The sequence below is a fragment of the Heterodontus francisci genome, chromosome 37, assembly GCF_036365525.1.
Source record: "Heterodontus francisci isolate sHetFra1 chromosome 37, sHetFra1.hap1, whole genome shotgun sequence".
NCBI classification, from domain to species: domain Eukaryota; kingdom Metazoa; phylum Chordata; class Chondrichthyes; order Heterodontiformes; family Heterodontidae; genus Heterodontus; species Heterodontus francisci.
The window spans coordinates 18,773,024-18,793,281 of NC_090407.1; the positions used below are offsets into that span (position 1 = coordinate 18,773,024).

Sequence of the window (20,258 nt, forward strand, 5' to 3'; positions counted from 1 at the left end):
GCTCGTCACTGGTATCAAACCCACCGGCCGTCCATGTCCCCACTTTAAAGACGTCTGCAAACGCGACATGAAGTTCTGTGACACTGACCACAAGTCGTGGGAGTCAGTTGCCAGCGATCGCCAGAGCTGGTGGACAGCCATAAAGGCGGGGCTAAAAAATGGCGAGTCGAAGAGACTTAGCTGTTGGCAGGAAAAACGGCAGAAGCGCAAGGGGAGAACCAATTGTGTAACAGCCCCGACAACCAATTTTGTCTGCAGCACCTGTGGAAGAGTCTGTCACTCTAGAATTGGCTTTATAGCCACTGCAGATACTGCTTCACAAACCACTGACCACTTCCAGGCACTTACCCATTGTCTCTCGAGACAAGGAGGCCAAAGAAAGATAGGAGGTATGATCAGTATGTTCACAGATGACATGAAAATTGGTGGTGTAAATAGTGAGGAGGAAAGCCTTAGATTACAAGACGATACAGATGGGCTGGTAAGATGGGCGGAGCAGTGGCAAATGGAATTTAATCCTGAGAAGTGGGAGGACTAACAAGGCAAGGGAATATACAACGGATGGTAGGACCCAGGGAAGTACATTCGGTCAGAGGGACCTTGGTGTATTTGTTCATAGATCACTGAAGGCAGCAGCACAGGTAGATAAGGTGGTTAGGAAGGCATACGGGATACTTGCCTTTATTAGCTGAGCCATAGAATATAAGAGCAGGGAGGTTATGATGGAGCTGTATAAAACACTAGTTAGGCCACAGCTGGAGTACTGTGTACAGTTCTGGGCACCACACTATAGGAAGGATGTGATTGCGCTGGAGAGGATGCAGAGGAGATTCACCAGGATGTTGCCTGGGCTGGAGCATTTAAGTTATGAAGAGAGACTGGAAAGGCTAGGGTTGTTTTCCTTAGAGCAGAGAAGGCTGAGGGGGGACATGATTGAGGTGTACAAAATTATGAGGGGCATTGATAGGTTAGATAGGAAGAAACTTTTCCCTTAGCGGAGGGGTCAATAACTGGGGTGCATAGATTTAAGGGAAGGAGCAGGAGATGTGGAGGGGATTTGAGGAAAGATTTTTTCACTGAGGGTGGTTGGAATCTGGAACACACTGCCTGAAGAGGTGGTGGAGGCAGGAACCCTCACAACATTTAAGAAATATTTAGATGAGCACTTGAAACGCCATAGCATACAAGGCTACGGGCCAAGTGCTGGAAAATGGGATTGGAATAGTTAGGTGCTTGATGGCCGGTACAGACATGTTAGGCCGAAAGGCCTGTTTCTGTGCTGTATGACTCTATGACTGCAGAGGGCAAAAAAGAACAGCTAGCATTCCTAATCACTGACCATCAACTGCTGCAAAGTACATATGTTTATGGATACCAGGTGAGGAGGGTAGGATTAGGCTGCCCTTTACGACTGAATTCTTTGCAATTAAGCCCCGATTTTAACCTAACCCACCCTGCGCAAAAGGGGTGGGTTTGGGTTGGACATCTGATTCACACCATGCCCGATTTATTCTCCATTTAAGTTTATAGAATGTGCTCTCACTGGATGGTCCCAAAACACTCCTTCCAGGTGAAGCAGAGATTTACTTGTACTTCCTTCAATTTAGTATACTGTATTCGGGCTCACAATGTGGTCGCCTCAACATTGGGGAGACCAAATGTAGATTGGGTGACCACTTTGCGGAACGCCTTCGCTCAGTCAGAAAGCATGACCCCGAGCTTCCAGTTGCTTACCATTTCAACACACCTCCCTGCTCTCATGCCCACATTTCTGTCCTTGGCCTGCTGCAGTGTTCCAGTGAACATCAACGCAAACTCAAGGAGCAGCACCTCATCTTTCAATTAGACACTCTACAGTCTTGCGGACTCAATGTTGAGTTCAATAATTTCAGAGCATGACTGGCCTTTTTTCTCTATTTTTCTACTTTTTTATTATGTTATTTTATTTTTGTAACCATGTTTTTCATGTTTGTGCTTTTGGATAGAGTTGTTCATTACTCTGCCATTAACACTCTCTCTGGATTAATGCTTTGTCCTTCACCACAAGCATTAACACTCTCTTTGTCTTTGTCCCATGACATCTTTGTTATTTAATCTCTTCTGCCCTCTGCCTTATCACACACCTTCCCTTTTGTTCTCTTCCCCACAACTGCACCCCACCCCCCATCCCGCAACCTTCACTTACTTAAAACCTAATTCTTTTCTAACCTTTGCCAGTTCTGATGAAAGGTCACAGACCTGAAACGTTAACTCTGCTTCTCTCTCCACAGATGCTGCCTGACCTGCTGAGTATTTCCAGTGCTTTCTGTTTTTATTTCAGATTTCCAGCATCTGCACTATTTTGCAGTTATTAAATCAGGGCTCGACAGTCTGGGCTCACAGGTGAAACACTGCCACAAGTACAAGCTGTGTGTGTGAAAATGTACCCAGCAAGGAATTAGAATGTACAAAATTGTCAGACAGCAAAATACCAGCTGGTCCATCAAGCCTGCCCCATAGTATAATGGCTGGACAATCCTGGCTAAACACTTCTTTCCTCTCCCCTCACCACCCCCACACCCCTGCAGCCATGTAATCTCCTGGAGCCGCAATGAAAATCCAAGGCTTTAAGGGTGATAAATTAATAAATTCTTTTCGGCTTTGAGTTCTACACAGATTTACCAGTCATTGATTATGTCAGTGTCACTCTTTGTAAGATAAACCCTTCATAGCAATTCAGGCTTTTGTTAAAATACAAAGCACTGTCATCAGAGTAATAAGCAACTGCATAAAACATGAGCATAACTAAAATGAGAGCAAACAGCAACATAAAGAGCAAGCTAATAACTCCTTATGCATCTCGGTGTCAAATTTTGTTAATGCTCTTGTGAAGCGCCTAGAGATGTTATACTATGCTAAAGGAACTAAATAAATGCAAGTTTTGTTTGTCGCTAGGGATTAATTCCCTCCTGAAAGATAACGGAACCAAATATGTATGCTTTTATCCACAGGTATCTAATAATTTACTTTTAAATATGAACTTCTGGATTGTGTACTAGACCTGAAGTTGCGAAAATCAAATGGGGAACATCGTCAAAGCCATGGGAGAGCCAATAAGTTGTATTTACATTCTGAGGGCTGTCACAGTTCAGTTGAGGAGGTGTGCCTCTCGTGCTCCTGTGCTATGAGGTGAGCTCCTTCCTGTCAGGGCTGTCCAATCCACTCATTTGTTTTGTCATCCGGTATAATTCTTTGGATTTCACCTCTGAATCCTCAGGCAGAATGTTCAGTGTTCGGTTGTCAATGACCTTGTCCATCGATTGTTCTTTGTCTTCACTTGCGCATGTGAGGTCATTCCTAAAAGGGAATCAAAATATTATACGTCTTTTTTCCTGGTTTTACTCCTCGTCTCTGCAGAAATCCAGCTGTCAATATCTTGCCCAAGTGCTCGTTCTATGGATGTGAGCAGACAGGCATCAATTGTCAGCAGGCTATTCAGCAACAGTGAGCATCAATGCTGAACTCCCATCCTCACCCAATGACCAAACACAAGACCTTCCCAGCAGCAGTCATTGTGATCAGGAACAGGAATTTTGGCTGACTTGTTTGCACCCTCCCCCATCCCCATCGTCTTCAGCCCAGGGGGCGTGAGGCCAATTCTGGTTATCCCAAGTCACCCCAGCCGAAATCAACTGATTCAGTACAGACTAGACTTTAATGATTTATCACTCAGCACCGTGGTTTTTGATATATTTATTTACTGGCCACAAGGGACGACCAGCTTAAATGTTAGACACCAATGAAAGAGCATTATAAATTGTACACAGGCATTTTTTTTTGTTAAGAAAGGGTTTTAATAGAAAAAATGAGAATCTGTTTCTACTGGCAGGAGGGTCAATAACCAGAGGGCACAGATTTAAGGTAATTGGAAAAGAACCAGTGGAGAGATGAGAATTTTTCTTTACGCAGTGAGTTATGATGATCCGGCATGCACTGCTGGAAAGGGTGGTGGAAACAGATTTAATAGTAACTTTTCCAAAGGGAATTGGATATATACTTGAAAAGGAAAAATTTGCAGGGCTATGGGGAAAGAGCAGGAGTTTAGAATTGATTGGATAGCTCGTTCAAAGCTCCAGATAGACACAGTGAGCCAAATGGCCTCTGCCTGTTCTATACGTTTCAATGACATTCTACTCTATTTCATCACAATAATTGCAGAGTGACACACCCACAATTCCACGACCTATCACACTGTGTGGTCTGAATTGAGATCAGAAATATGTCACCTCTGAATCGTCATATGCCCCCTCTCAACACTCACTGATGATGTTGTGGGGTATATTTCTATATTTTGGACCCTCTCTGATAGCTTAGCAAAATTAACCTTAATGATATGAGATTAGTCTGAGCATTCGGTAGACTATTTGACGCCTTGGTAAATGTATTTTCTGGCAGTGATAGTCATTGGATAGTGATCAGGAATGATTTTCCCTCTTAACCCACAGGTCCTGAGGCTAAGGATACTGCAATGGCTTGGCTCAGATACGTCAGATTAGATCTGTCAGCCGTGGCTCAGTGGGTAGCACTCGCCTCTGAAGCAGTAGTTTGTAATCCAGAAACTTGAGTACATAATCTAAGCTGAGATTCCCAGTGCAGTACTGGGGGAGTGCGGCAGTGTTGGAAGTGCCGACTTTTGGATGAGACCTTAAATCGAGGCCCTGTCTGCCCCCTCAGGTGGATGTAAAAGATCCCGAGGCACTAATCTGAAGTAGAGCAGGAGAGTTATCTTGGTGTCCTGGACTAATATTTATCCCCAACCAACATTTGCTGTTTGTGGGACCTTGTGCGCAAATTGTTCTCTACATTACAACAGTGACTAAATTTCAAAATTACTTCATTGGCTGTAAAGCGCCTCGTGCCGTCCTGAGATCGTGAAAGGTGCTATATAAATGCAAGCTAGTCTTTGGAATCTTGTTGATGTGTCTGGTTCAGCAACTCACTGGATAAACCATTAGGGATGGTGCTCATGGCAACTTTGCGAGAGGTCCTACCTGTGCTGTTCATCTGCGGTCACGATGGAGCTTTCGTCATAAATCTTCAACATGTTATCTGTTCTGTCATCCTTCACCTCCTTTGGCTCTTTCAATCTGGCAGAAACAAGCAAAATCGAAGTGTTGGTAAAAGGGACAGAATCTTGAAGTCAAAGGCTCAAGTGACCTGTTGTTCCATTGGAAGGGAGAAAGGGGTATAAGGCTATGCTGATAGGGTTAGATGAAGAAGGGTGGGTGGGAGGAGGCTCGTATGGAGCATAAATACTGGCATAGACCAGTTGGGCAGAATGTTCTGCTCCCGTGCTATAAATTCTATGTAAAAACTCCGATGAAGGGACAAGGTCTATGGTGCAAGACGGCACCAAGTTTGAAAAGTGATGAGGTAAATCATGAAGTAGTGATTAGATGATGCCCAGCTTGGGTTTTGAAAATCTGAAGCTTGTAGGAGCAAGGAAAAAATGAAAAAATGAGGAAAGTAAGCAGTTCCACAGACTCATTTCACTATTCCCTACTCTTAACTCATTCTGGGAAAGATGCATTATGGTTAGGAGACAGTGTAATGAGGAATGCAAGGAGGAATTATCGTGCAAGGCAGCTGATTTTCAGTTTAGAAAGCTAGCTCAGAAGAGAACTGACCATAGTTATATCACTAAACATTTCAGTCCTTCCTGAACAATGGTGAAAAAGCCCCCAAATTAAATTTCTTTATTTTAAGAAGCCAGTTATCCTCATGAGAATATAAAGACATGAAAATGTAATGGAGAATATGTTTCTTTTTTGTTTCCATTCCTGGGTTACAAGAGGGCAAACTCATTCCCGGTTCCCAGGAATTAACTATCCATGTTTGTAGATATTGGCTGAAGACAGGATTAGGCCTTGTTGTGATGCCTCTACAGTTGAAAAGCAGCCAACCTCCATGGTCTATAGATGAAGATAGGCCTGTGGAAGTAGGTTGGTGCCCATAACGCCCACCCTTGTGACATGCAGAACCTTCAAGAGAGGAAAGGAACTCAGAGAATTGGAGGGAGTGGAAAAGTAGGAATGATAGGAGTGACTAACCTGGGTTCTAGGCGTTCCTTCACTTTGGCAATCGAGCGGATGTAGGGACTTATCTGGCGTGCAATTGTCATTAGATATGTGTTTTCTTGCTTGAGCAGCGTCAGGTCATGCAGTTGTGCTGGAAAATATAATGTGGAACCTGTATGATCCACTTTATTGCAGTCATGTGAATGCACATTCCAGACTGTGGTGGGACAATGAAGGCACGCCGGCATATATCCAGTTCTATATAGCATGGGGGGGTGGGGGGTGGAATTTGAAAGTGTTCATGTTCCCATGCACCTGCAACCCTTGTCCTTCCAGATTGTGGAGGTCGTGAGTTTGGGATGTGCTGCTGTCGAAGCCTTGGTGAATTGCTGCAGTACATCTCCTAAATTTTATACACATTGACACTACGGTATGCTGATGTTTGGATGTTTAGGCTATTTGTCGATTAGCAAAAGAGATGATGCAAACCAGGTAGCAGTTGAGACACGAAGATGCAAATATTTCACTGCATCTTCCTATGATTGAAATAATATCTTAAAAAATCCAGCCAGCCAGTCACTTGAGTAACATCTGTCTGAGAAACAGACACAACTAATATCAATACCTTCGTAAATTTCCTGCTCATTTGCAACTCTCTGGTATGTTTCCTCCCAAACCTAAAGAGAAAAGTAAGCATTAGTTTATCCTTCCTATGTGATGAAGATGTGCAACTCTTATAACAACTTTTAGCGCCTTCAACTTAGATAAATGTCCAAAAGCACTCACAGAAGCATGACCAAAAAATGTACACTGGGCCAACGAAGGAAACGTTAGGACAGGTGACATTGGTCAGAGATGGATTTTAAGGACGATTGTAAAGGAGAGGGAGGTGGAGGCGTTTGGCATGGAGCCTCGGCAGTCGAAGGCACGTTGGGGAAGAGAGAGAAACTTGCATTTACTTGCATGACTTCAGTAGGTCCCAAAGTGCATTACTGTTGTAACATAGGAAATGCACAGCAAGGTCCCACAAACAGCAATATGATAATGGCCTGATAATCTGCTTTTAGTGATATTGGTTGTGGCATAAATATTGACCAGGATACCAGGAGAACTCCCTGTTCTTAGAAATAGTGCTGTGGGATCTTTACATCTATCTTAGAGAGCAAATGACAGACAGCACCTCTGACAGTGCAGCACTCCCTCAGTGCTGCACTGCGAGTGGCAGCCTAGATTTTGTGCTCAAGTCTCAGGAATGGGACTTAAACCCAAAACCTTCTGACTCAGGCGAAAGTCCTATCAACTGAGCCACGGCTGACACCTTGCACAAGAGACTGGAGTAACAGGAATGAAGACCTCTTTGCTAAAATTGAGTAGGGGCAGCATTCTTCTTTTGTGTTGTTTATTTACTCATTTTAGCAATGTCATTTGTTGGTCAAGAAGGAACAGAGCACAAATTTTGGGACAGATGAGATATTCAGAATCCTCCCTTTCCCATCAGGCATCCTTCGTCTAATTGATGCTCATAATAATATTGCCAAACAGATTCTCTCAATGAACAGCATTCACATTGGAATGGAGAGTTAAGAGAGGATGTTATAGTTAATGACCTTCCCTCAAGTGAGTTTGTCTTGTGGATAGCTGAACCATACAGACCAGGAAGGTCCCAGGCTCAATCACTGGTCTGTGCTGAGTTAGCTGATCTCAGCTGGAGTGGCAACAGCAGCAACAGATTTGTCTTATTGCCTTTGCATTAGCGAGGATAAATTGGCCGGCATTCCCAGTCACTATCTAGTGGCTCCTGCTGGGAACTGCAAGTATGGAGACAATGTGTGGAGGCAGAAATTGGCTCAGCTCTGATTTCTCACCCCCTCCAACCCCCACTGGCTGCTGATACTCACAGTTAGAGCACACACATTGATGATGGCCACTTGGGTGAACTTGCCCAGTTTCCATGGACTTGACCCATTCACTGAGCTCATTCCAGGGAGAAAACCAGCAAGAAAGTAAGTTCAGGCACAACATTTTCATCCGTTGAATAAGATTTATGGAATAAGGTACTAGAGAAGGGCATTTAGGTGGATGGTATAAATGTGATTCAATGCCTTTCTAAAGAGAGAAAGGGTTGAGCGATTTGGTGAGAAGCTGGGTGAGTGGAGTTGATCTGTCAAAAGGGCTGGACTTATTTAGTCCCAATGCCTTGTCCTGTTACTGGCTATGAGTGTGATGAGAAATTAGTTTGGGCATAAAACTGCCTTGATACGGTGGATAGAGTCCAGAACAATGGGACTTAAAATTGGAGCTAGGTCATTTAGGAGCGAAATCAGGAAGCACTTTTCAACACAAAAGGTATTGGAAATCTGTAACTGACTCCCTCAAAAGGCTGTGGATGCTGCGGATCAGTTGAAACTTTCAAGCTTGAGATTGATAAATTTTTGTTAGGTAAGGGTGTCGAGGGATATGGAGCAAAGGCTGATAAATGGAGTTCAGATACAGATCAGCCAGGATCTAATCGGCTTGAGGGGCTGAATGGCTTACTCCTGTTCACATGCCACTAACTTAGTAGAAACTGGTTGTCTAACTCAGAAGTCACAGGCTAATTGGTGGAGAAAATGTAAACTATCAACTGTTGCAGTATGCAGTCCTCTTCTGAGGCTGAGATACTTGGTTGGCATAGTAGAGAGGGAGCTTCACTCCACATCTAACCCGGCTGTGTCTGGCTTAACACTGACAGAGTCCTTGAATGGAAAGTATTCAATCCCCCAGCACTAATTAATAATCCTTTTTTTGGTAAGCACAAAAATCACACAAAAAAAATCGCTACGGTAAAACAATTAGCATTGTGCCATACCTCCTCAAACATGGTCCTCATGGTCTCCATGGAGGAGTATTGGGAGGAGATCTGAGTGTCCATCTGCAGTGATTTCTGTAGGACCTCGTCGATTGCGTCTGTCTTGATGAGCGAGTGGTGCTTGGTCAGATCCCTGTGCATCTCTTGCACCTGGTCTTTCAGTGTCTGTAGCTCTGTCTGTAAGGCCTGGGCAAATCAAACAATCACCGGTCAGCCACAGGAGAGGTGCAGTCAATTGCTAATATTTCTTAAGCCCTAAAATTTACCCCCATCTGCCCCTGCCCCAACTCTCCCGAGAGGTGCTAAGGTATGTCTTTCCTGACCCGCCCGACTTTCTGCAATTTCTCTCGAGTGGCCATTTCTCAGGTGTGAACCAAGACAGTGAGTATCTCCATGATAGTTACTAATAAAGAGCCTCATAGCCAAACCATCCATACACTGGATAATTATCAGGAGTGGGAAGCCTGGATGATTTCACCCCCCCCCCCCCCCCCCCCCCCTACCCACCACAGCCCCTGCAAACACCTCAGCCTGGGAGTTTCGAAACCAAATGAAGCAACCAAACTGCTGCCCTGGCTGAGATTGGCTACCTCAGTACAAACTGAGGATCAAATATGGGACTTTAATGTAAGAAAGAAAGAGGCTTGCATTGATATAGCACTTTTCATGACCTCCGGACCTGCCAAAGTGCAAATTTGTTGCCATGTCTCCTAAGTGGCAAGGTTGCAGATATATTCCATTGTCTGTAAAATGTTTTGGGATAGCCTGAGCCCACAAAGTGCAAGTCTTTCTCGCTGATGGACTGACAGCCTGTCCCACAGACACTCCACCAGACAATGTTCCCCCTTTGAACTTAAAAGCACTAAACCCCCTGGATGCTGCAGGCTTGTAGCAACCTGGATCACTGGCCACTGCTCATTTCACATCTCCCTTACCCTGAACGTGTTCTCATAATTCCGGCAATGCTCCATAAAAGGGCTATGGCCTCCCTCCGCCAGCAGGACCTTGGTGCTAATGTAGCGATGGGAGGTCGGCTTGCATGTCACTGTATTTGTTAGGGACATGTCCCCCAGGGATGCAGGAGAAGCGGAAACTGGAAATGTTTTTGTGCCCACTAAGTTCCTGTATTTTCAAAAAACAAAGACCATGGAGCACAATTAAAGACAGATCGTAAAAATCTGCAGAAAAAACAGAAGTGTTCTCTGAATACATATTTTTAAGTTATTAATGAATAATACAAACATAGTGAAATCAAGGGGTTCGGTTAGTTTGAAAATGTCATAGCAGCAATCAACAATGAGAGGTCACGTGAGGAGAAAAAAAATCCTTTTCTCTTGTTTAGTCCCCGGGTCTCCTGAAGGTGCTGACTGTTACTGAGATTCGGTTCCTTGGGCACCAGTAGCTCACCCAAGTGACTATTCTTAACAGGTCTTTCAGATGAGATGTTAGACCGATGCCCCGTCTGCACACTCAGCTGGATGTAAAAGAGTCCATGGCCCTGTTCAAAGAAGAGTAGGGGAGTTCTCCCTGGTGTCCTGGACCAATATTTATCCCTCAACTAACATCACTAAATCAAATTATCTGGTCATTATTACTTTGCTATTTATGAGGCCTTGCTGTGCACAAATAGGCTACCACATTTTCTAGATTACAACAGTGACCACACTTCAAAAAAAGTATTTAATTGGCTATATGGCCTTTGGAATGGAAAGATGCTGTATAAACGCAAGTCTTTCTATTCGTTTTTATGTCGTTCTAGACATTGAGTGTCGGCAGGCTATTCATCTGTGGCGACAATGCAGATAAGCCCAGTCCAGCAAGGATCATGGGATAGTAATCAGGAGCAGGAGTCCTGGCTGATATGTTGTCCCCCTTCGCCTTAGCTTTTCCAGCTGTGAGCTGTTAACTTAAAAAAGATTGTTTTTTACACTCCAGGACTGTCTGGGTTTATGATTCACTTACTCACTGGTAAAATGAGCCATCAAGGCAGCTACCAAATCACAAACTGTCACAAAGCTGGACCATAACCTGGGAGTGAGATCTGTGGGGAGACTGCACATAGCTGTAGACTACAAAAGATCCGAGACACCATATTTTGGGGAAGGTTTCATGAAGTTGAATATTGAGCCAAGTATTGAAATCATGAGGTGTAACCAAAGTGGCTGGAGATTCAGGGGTGTTTCAAATCCCTGCAGCCTTGGGTTGTCACAAACCTTCATTTACAGTGGTTGATACAAAACACACCAGGAAAACAGATTAACAAGAGAAGTGAATATTCACTGAGAAACAGGAGCAATTGCACAGGAGTTTACACTCAACGTGAAGGTGAGCCAGAGGTTCTGGAGTTACAATTGGCAGTGAAAGATGTGCAAAAGAGGTTATAACCCATTGCAGCCTCAAGGATGACAGTCTGGAATGAATTAACTAGTAAATTAAACCATAATCAGCAACTTACCTGCAATGGGACTGTCTCTTGTTCTCCGACCGCTCAGCAACACAGAGTTCTGCTTTGAAATCTCTCGTAACTATCTTGCCTACTCCAGACCCCGGTCTCCTTGATGTTCCCCTCTGTCTGAGTTCCCTGTGTAACTATTTCACTTTGTGAGGGCCACATACTGACATCAACAAGACTAAATATAAACAATCCCAGTGAATTGTGTCCTAGACAGTTCCCTGAAATTCTGATAAAAATAGTGGCAGCAGGCAAGGCCTTGCTCCTGGGGCCTCGTCTGCCACTGGAGACGCCTGTCAATCACTCCTGGGAGAAACCGGGGCTGAAAACTATGGAGGATTTATGTGGAAAAAATTACTGAGGTTCACGTCATCATTCAGCAAAGAGCTGATAACGTGTTAATCTGTCCAGCACAGCCTGTACCATGACACTGACTATAAAAGGCAGGTGAGGGCCTGACTGCCATATTGTGAGGTTACTGTACACAAAGCAAAAGGTGAGACAGTGCTGACTGAGATGGTTCGTCCATTGAACAATCTGCAGCATTTTTGCACCTAAAAGCAAGGTACAAATGGATCATATACAACTTTACAAAGAAAATACTTGTATTGATATAGTGCCTTTCACAACCCTAGGATGCCACAGTGTATTCTAGCCAATTAAGTAATTTTGAAGTGTAGTCACTAACGTAATGTAGGAAACGCGGCAGTCAATTTGCTCACAGCAATGGCGCCACAAACAGCAATGTCATAATACCAGATAATTTGTTTTAGTGATGTTGGTTAAGGGATGACTATTGACTAGGACACCAGGGAGAACTCCCTTGCTCCTCTTCAAAATAATGCCATGGGATTTTGTACATCCAGCTGAGAGCACAGATGGGCTTTGGTTTAACTTCTCATCCAAAAGACAGCACCTCCGACAAATCACACAGATGAGAACAGGATCATGCAGGGAGTGATGCCCTCCACAGTCAAACATCCATCTCGCTGTCTGGACTCACATGAAGGTACTGAATGGCTGCTTGTACTATGGAACCAAACTCTAAAGTGAGCCTGGAGAGAAATATAGGGAAGAATGGAGAAAAAATAAAGACAAGGATTGAAATGGGCTTGCTGCAGTCTGGAATGTGTGTCTATGCCCAGCCCCCATGGACCATGCAACACCACAGCCCTCCACTGTTCCATATCTACATTTCCAAGAACTGACAGATTTGGCAGTCATAGCTTGGAAATATAACTATTCTACGTATTCAGATTATCCACCCGCCACCTGTTAGCTGACAGAATGCAGCTTCACTTTAGTCAAGTACGGACTCTGCCTTGCACACTGAATTACACGCTTCTCCGTGTGTTCATGGGCAAAGGCTGTTTGTGCCACATCTGTGGGCTCAACATACTGCGTACTCTATCTGTAGTCTCACTATTTGGGATTGGGACCTCGGTGTAGACATGGTCTCAGCTACAGACGTGCAAGACCACTTGCCCCTCTTACCCTGTACTAAGATTGAGTCTAAAGGCCCATATTCTCTGGAATTTAAAAGAATGAGAGGTGATCTTGCTGAAACATATAAAATTCTTAGTGGGCTTGACAGTGTAGATGCTGAGAGGGTGTTTCCCCTGGCTAGAGAGTCTGGAGCTAAGAGGCATAATCTCAGGCTAAGGGGTTGGCCATTTAGGACTGAGATGATGAGAAATTTCTTCACTCAACAGAAGGCTGGGCATGAGTGAACAGGCTGTACAAATGTCATGAGCCACGTGAGTGAAACTTTTCCCTTTAAGTATATTGTGTGAGGGACTGAGTCCTGAAATAGAGGCACTGAACTGGGCAAATTTAGGTGAACTGTTAGTGCAGAGGGTTCATCAAACACCCCAGGTCTGGGGTTAGCACTGGGCTGGAGGCAGAATAAACCCAAACATGAAGAAGGGGCACTTGGGTGAGGTACCAGAGTGTCACCAATGCCCTCAGAACCATACTGTATCGAGGGGTATTCCTTGCCTTTGTGAAAGAAGGAAAGAAACTAGTGAGAAAAGGGAAAATAAAAACAATTCAAGATGTTTACTGACAAGACTGAAAGTAACTAAAATAGCTGCTAGACTCCGTAATTTTTGTTACTTCAATAGATCATCAGGCCTCCCCAGATCGTTAACTGGCTCGTACATGCTGCTTATCTTTGATTCTCATTCTTGTTTTCAAATCCCTCCATGACTTCATCTGCTCCTATCTCTGTAACATCCTCCAGCCTGACAACCCTCTGAGATCTCTGCGCTCCTTCAATTCTGGCCTCTTGTGCATCCCTAATTTCCTTCACCCCACCCTTGGCTGCTGACCTTGAGCTGCCTAGGCTTTAAACTCTGAGATTCTCTCCCTAAACCTCTCCACCTCTCTCTCCTTCTTGAAGATGCTCCTTACCTGCCTCTAACCTGCCCTTTTGTCTTTCGAATGAGACGTTAAACCAAGGTCCCTTCTGCTTTCTCAGATAGACATAAAAGAATGCGTGGCACTGTTTCAAAGAAGGGCAGGGGAGTTACCCTGGTGTCCTGGCCAAGACTTATCCCTCAATCAACATCACAAAAAGCAGATTATCCGGTCATTATCACGTTGATGTTTGTGGGAGCTTACTGTCCACAAATTGGCTGCTGCATTACCCACATTACAACAGTGACTACACTCCAAAAATACTTCATTGGCTGTAAAGTCCTGAGGCCATGAAAGGCATAATAGAAATGCAAGTCTTTCTTTCCTAATATTTCTTTATGTGGCTTGTCAAATTTTGTCTGCTTAATGCTCCTCTGAAGCAACCGTGGAACATTTTACTATGTTAAAGGTGCTATATAAATGCAAGCTGTTGACCCCTGTGCTATTAATCATGATGTCTGTACAACAGCTTACATTCCATTTCCATTGTTCATTCCATTTCCTGGGCCCCCTCCAGTCATTGATCCAGAACGCCGTTGGTTCAGGAAGAGCAGTGGTTCCAGACACCGTGCAAACTCTGGCCTGTACTCCGTGTTAATCTGGAAAAAGAAATTATCACTGTTTAACTTTGAACCGTTGGCCTTTCCCAAAGATGTTCAATTACCAGTGTTCCAAGCTGGCTACTTTGATCTTACCTTGCTGCTCTGTGTTGGCCTCAGGCGGTGGGGGAGTTTAACGATCTTCTGCAGCCTCTCCATGAGCTGCTGCCGAGAGGTAAAAAGAAAGAAGAGTTGAAATTCCACATGCGATTTAAGGTTGACAACTCTGGTTGGACGTACTCCTGGAGGTTTCATCATATGAAATCCCGCCTCCAACTGCCCCACTCGGTCAAACAGCCGTTCCCACATTTCCAATATTTCTATGATTTATTCTTTGCACATTTTTGTTAATATGAAAAAAAATACTTTCTTTATAAGCCTCTGTGGTTTTTCTTCTGAGTTGCTGGCTGCAGTGTCCAGGAGATTACTCTTCATTTCTTGAAGACTCCAAGCCTATCGTGGAGGGTTGACAACCTGAACACAGATCCCCCCGACTCACCTCACCTCTGAATACACTTAAAAAAAAAATGTACTGAGCTCATCACAGAATAAATAAAACGTTTGTGATGGCCCAAAGCTCTTGGAGGTCTGAGCCTCCAGATCAATCCATTTGCACCTCGCACCTGTGGGACAGATTCCTCTGTGAGATGTTTTGCAGTTTGGAAGATGTGACCTCAGTGAGGAGATGGTCGTATCCCATTCACCCATCACCCTTGTGCTCGCTGACCTACATTGGCTCCCTGTTCGGCAACACTTCAAGTTTAAAATTCTCAATCTTGTTTTCAAATCCTTCCGTGGCCTCGACACCCCCCTCCCCACCCTACAACCCTCTGAGATCTCTCCGCTCCTCCAATACTGGCTTTTTGTCCGTCCACTACTTACTTTGCCCCACTATTGATGGTTGTGCTTTCAGCTGCTGGTCTCTAAGCTCTAAAATTCCCTCCCTAAACCTTTTTGCCTCTCTTTCCTACTTTAAGACACTCTTAAAATCTACCTCTCAGACCAAGCTTTTGGTCATCTGTCCTGATATTTCCTTATGTGGTCTGATAATCGTTTCTGTGAAGCAGCATGGGACATTTTTACTAGTTAAAGGGGCTATATAAATGCAAGTTGTTCTTGTTGTTGAAAGGTGTCTGACACTGCGGGTTAAACTGTAGCAGCTCAAACTGAGTGGAGCTTTTCCAAGAAAACAGTGCTGCCAATATCTTTAGGACAAAGCAAGGAGAGTGGCTGGGTGGGGGTGGGGGAAAACTTGCACACAAACACACAAGTCTGTACATGGTAAAACAATGACTGGAATGCCCTTGTAACACCTCGTCACTCATCCAATACTCCCCCATGCAATGAGCTTTTAATCTGTCTGATTGAAGCCCATTTACCTCGGATGTATTTTCAGTTGTTTTTAAATGGGTGAGAAACTAGTGCCATATTGAGACATCTTTATTTTTCATCCAAAACTCCCGTTCACCCATTAGCCCTGTGCTCGCTGACCTACATTGTCTCCCAGTCCGGCAATGCCACCGTTTAAAAATTCTTATCCTTGATTTTAAATCCCTCCATGGCCTCAGACCCTCCCTACCTCTGTAACTTCCTCCAGCCCAATAACCCTGTAAGATGTCTGCACTCCTCCAATTCTGGTCTCTTGCGCATTCCTGACTTCATTCACCCTCCATTGGCAGGCGTAGTTTCAGCTGTCTAGGCCCTAAGCTTTGGAATTCCCTCCCTAAACCTCTCCTCCTTTTAGATGCTCCTTAAAACCTACCTCTTTGACCAAGCTTTTGGGTTTGGGCTGCAGTTCGCCTAGCTTAGCAATGGTTGCCAGTCCTGATAGTTGCTTAGTGACCCTTGCTGGAAAGTGTGTGCATGTCCTTGTTGGCTAAGGGTAATTTGGGGCTCAACTGTGATGACTCACACTGTTGAATAAATTGCCTAGATTCATACATAGTCAGACAGGTGCCTTTGGCATCTTCAGAAGAGGAAGTGGAACAATTGGGAGAAAAAAGGAGAAAGTAAAGAGAAAAACAGTTGTTTAAAAGGAGCATTGAATTGGGGGATTGAATGTACCCAGGGATGGGGGTGGGGCGGGGAGAAGTCAATAACAGATGAAATGTACTCTGGGATCAGTGGGGAGGTCAACAGTGGGTGGAATGTATCCAGGGATAGAATCACTAAGAAACCGGAGAGGCATGCACAATCAGTTATTTTGACAATGTACTTGTCACCTTCCTCCCCGCAAGGAAGACCGTCGGAGCTGAAATAAAAGCGAAATCCTGCAGATGCTGGAAATCTGAAATAAAAATAGCAAGTGCTGGAATAACTCAGCAGGTCTGGCAGCATCTGTGGAGAGGGAAGCAGAGTTAATGTTTCAGGTCAGTGATCGTTCATCAGAATGCATTTCTGATTCTGATGAAAGTTCTGATGAAAGGTCACAGACCTGAAACACTCTGCTTGATGCTGCCAGACCCGCTGAGTACTTCCATCACTTTCTGTTTTTATATGCCATCAGAGCTGATCCTGACCTTATGCAATGTGAACGGACACACGCACACACGCAGACATCAGGACCTCTGGCTGATTTTCCAAACCCAGGGACTCCGCAGACAATATTAGCTCCTACTGCTGACCTGGCAGAGATCAGCTAACTGAGCAGAAACTGCAGAACAAACCTGGGCTTCTCCTGTTATATACAGCTCAGTGTGTTTACCAACTGGGAAATCGAGGTGAAAAAAGACCATTAATCCAACGACAGGCTGATTTCACTTCAGTACCAATTAAAGGCCGGCTCTGGTCTGCAAATGAAACCCAACCTGAGCCCAACAGAACCACATCCAACCCGGCCTGAGTCCTTTCATTTTTTCCCACACCTGACCCGACCACCGAATGTTCAGTTAACCTAGCTTACATTTTTCACTTTTTAAGCTTGTGCAGATAAGCAACAAAAACTGTAACTGGACTTGAGAGGTTGTTTAAAAGGTACATTAAGATTGGAGCCACATACCGGAGGTGGTGATAGAGTGTGTCCGACCCAAGCCCGAATGCCAGACCCAGAAGAGTGACCCGACCCGAACCTGACACATGTCGGGTCCGATTGGGTTCGGGTCGGGTAGCCATGCTCCAGTACAAGTTTGCATTTTTCAGACCATCCAGTGGGCTGCAATGAGACAACTCTCATGTCACTTGACTTTCAAGAACTACTGCTCCTACTTACATAGCCCAAGTCCAGGAACTCAAACTTATTGGCAGAGCTGAGGAAAGCAGAACAGGTGACGAGGTGGACCTGAAAGAGGTGGAAAGAGAGAGGGACAGCAATCAGTTTATCTTGTTCATTTACTTTAAAGGAAGCAAAGAAAGAAATGATTGTGTTTATGTTGAACTTTATCACATCTTCAAAACATTTCAAAGCACTTCACACAGTTATCTACTTTTGGGTATGGTGACTGTTTTATAGGTGGAGAAAGAATGAGGCACACAGATAGAGACAGAGATAAGCACACAGAGAGAGAAAGAAAAGGAAAAAAGAAAACTTGCATTTATATATATTGCACCTTTCACAACCTCAGGACATTCCAAAGCGCTTTACATCCAATGAATTACTTTTGAAGTCACTGCAGGAACCACAGAAGCCAATTTGCACACAGCAAGGTCCTATAAATAGCAATGTGATAATGACCAGAGAATCTGTTTTAGTGATGTTAGCTGCAGGATAAATATTGGCCAGGTCACAGGGAGAACTCTCCTGTTCTTCTCCAAAATGGTGCCATGGGATTTTCTACATGCTACTTTAGAAAGCAAGTGGGGCCTTGGTTCATCCAAAAGAGGGCATCTCTGACAGTGCTTACAGAAAGGGAGACTGCCCAAAATGCACACATTACCAGTGGCACAGAGCAGGGGAGTTGGGGGCCCATGTAAACCCCACCAAATCTTCCAAATTGCCAGTCTCTGCTATATTGCAGGATGGTGAGGATTAGCTGAGATCCTCCTGCAGGACAAAGAATCTATGGCAGGGCTGCTCTCACACTCCCCTAGTAGGCCCAGTGCTATCCTGACCAGGGTCTCTGATCAGGCCACTCAGCCTGTCAGTCCGATATACCTGAAAGCCGAATGGACAAGCAACGGAAGAACACAAGGTATGGATACCCATACAAATAAAACAGAGAGATAGAATTCCAAACAGAGATCAGGGCAGATAATGGACAAAAATTTCTTATGCAGAAACAATGTCTAATGCTCTCAACCATCTGGAGAGCCCTTTGTACATAAAGAGCCAATTGTTGTCCCAGTGGTCCAGTAGCTGGGCCATGCAGATCAGGACGGTTCCAGGTTTGACTCCTGGTGTGAATCAGGAAAGATAAATTGGGTCAAACTCATGCTCCTGATTGCTGTTCACCAGCCCCTGGTGTGCATGAATATTGAGTGAGGGCAGATCAGATTTAATGGTGATGCCATACATGGTAAAATAGCCTACTGACACCCACCATCTGGGGTGCGTGTACATTAATAATGAACAGGAGCAGAAAGGAGAAAATTAACATAAATAAAACATAAAAGATGCTTAGTGCCACAGAATTAACATGGAAGTTTTGATTATGCGAATGGAGGCCTGTGACCAGTGGGGTACAGTAGGGATCGGTGCTAGGACCCTTACTGTTTGTAGAGTACATTAATGATTTAGACATGAATATAGGAGGTATGATCAGTAAGTTCGCAGATGACACGAACATTGGTGGTGTCATAAATAGCGAGGAGGAAAGCATGAGATTATAGGACGATATAGGTAGGCTGGTAAGATGGGCGGAGCTGTGGCAAATGGAGTTTAATCCTGAGAAGTGTGAGGTGGTGCACTTTGGGAGGTCTAACAAGGCAATGGAATATACAATGGATGGTAGGACCCTAGGGAGTACAAAGGGTCAGAGGGACCTTGGTGTGCTTGTCCATAGATCACTGAAGGGCTGTATAAAACGCTGGTTAGGCCACAGCTGGAGTACTGTGTACAATTCTGGTCACCACACTATAGGAAGGATGTGATTGCAATGGAGAGGGTGCAGAGGAGATTCACCAGGATGTTGCCTGGGCTGGAGCATTTCAGTTATGAAGAGAGACTGGATAGGCTGGGGTTGTTTTCCTTGGAGCGGAGAAGGCTGAGGGGGGACTTGATTGAGGTATACAAAATTATGAGGGGCATAGATAGGATAGATAGGAAGAAACTTTCCCTTAGCGGAAAGGTCAATAACTAAGGGGCATAGATTTAAGGTAAGGGGCAGGAGGTTTAGAGGGGATTTGAGGAAAAGCTTTTTCACCCAGAGGGTGGTTGGAATCTGGAACACACTGCCTGAAGGGGTGGTAGAGGCAGGAACCCTCACAACATTTAGGAAGTATTTAGATGAGCACCTGAAACGCCATAGCATACAAGGCTATGGGCCAAGTGCGGGGAAATGGAATTAGTTTGGACGGGTGCTTGATGGTCGGCGCAGGCACGTTGGGCCGAAGGGCTGTTTCTGTGCTGTAAAACTCTATCACTCTATTATCTGTTCTCCTTTGCCCAGTTGAACCATTTTTAAAAATTCTTTCATGGGCTGTGGCAGTTGCTGGCTAGGCCAGCATTTATTGCCCATCTCTGCTTGCCCTTGAGAAGCTGGTGATGAGCAGCCTTTGATTTATTGTTTGACTCTGTTTGTAGCAGCATGTCTGACACCCCCATTCCCAATTCCTGAGTTCACTCACCTGAAGTGTGGGCAGGAGTGCGGCCATATTCGAGAGCTGCTCTTTAAAAGCTTTCTCTTTCTCTTCATGTTGACTGGAAAAAGAATCAGAAGATTTAAAGTTGGAGCACGAGGCTCCATCTAGCTCCTTTTCTGTCTTTCTTTCTGGTCAGTTTCCCCACTCCT

At 44.6% G+C, this 20,258-nt stretch overlaps 1 protein-coding gene across 2 annotated transcripts in view; it reads right to left on the reverse strand.

Annotated features, from left to right (window-relative positions):
* Positions 1 to 377: 377 nt before the first annotated feature.
* rnf207b (ring finger protein 207b) overlaps positions 378 to 20,258 on the reverse strand; it is a 47,185-nt gene continuing 27,304 nt past the window's right edge. For both annotated transcript variants that reach the window (XM_068017201.1, XM_068017202.1), the window contains exons 9-18: positions 20,095 to 20,167; positions 17,582 to 17,650; positions 14,470 to 14,538; positions 14,249 to 14,373; positions 9,840 to 10,026; positions 8,905 to 9,090; positions 6,682 to 6,733; positions 6,090 to 6,207; positions 5,031 to 5,126; positions 378 to 3,336 (exon numbers count right to left, since the gene is read on the reverse strand). In XM_068017201.1, coding sequence (XP_067873302.1) covers positions 3,162 to 3,336; positions 5,031 to 5,126; positions 6,090 to 6,207; positions 6,682 to 6,733; positions 8,905 to 9,090; positions 9,840 to 10,026; positions 14,249 to 14,373; positions 14,470 to 14,538; positions 17,582 to 17,650; positions 20,095 to 20,167 — 1,150 coding nt within the window. In that variant the 3' untranslated portion in view covers positions 378 to 3,161. The remainder of the gene's footprint in view (positions 3,337 to 5,030; positions 5,127 to 6,089; positions 6,208 to 6,681; positions 6,734 to 8,904; positions 9,091 to 9,839; positions 10,027 to 14,248; positions 14,374 to 14,469; positions 14,539 to 17,581; positions 17,651 to 20,094; positions 20,168 to 20,258) is intronic.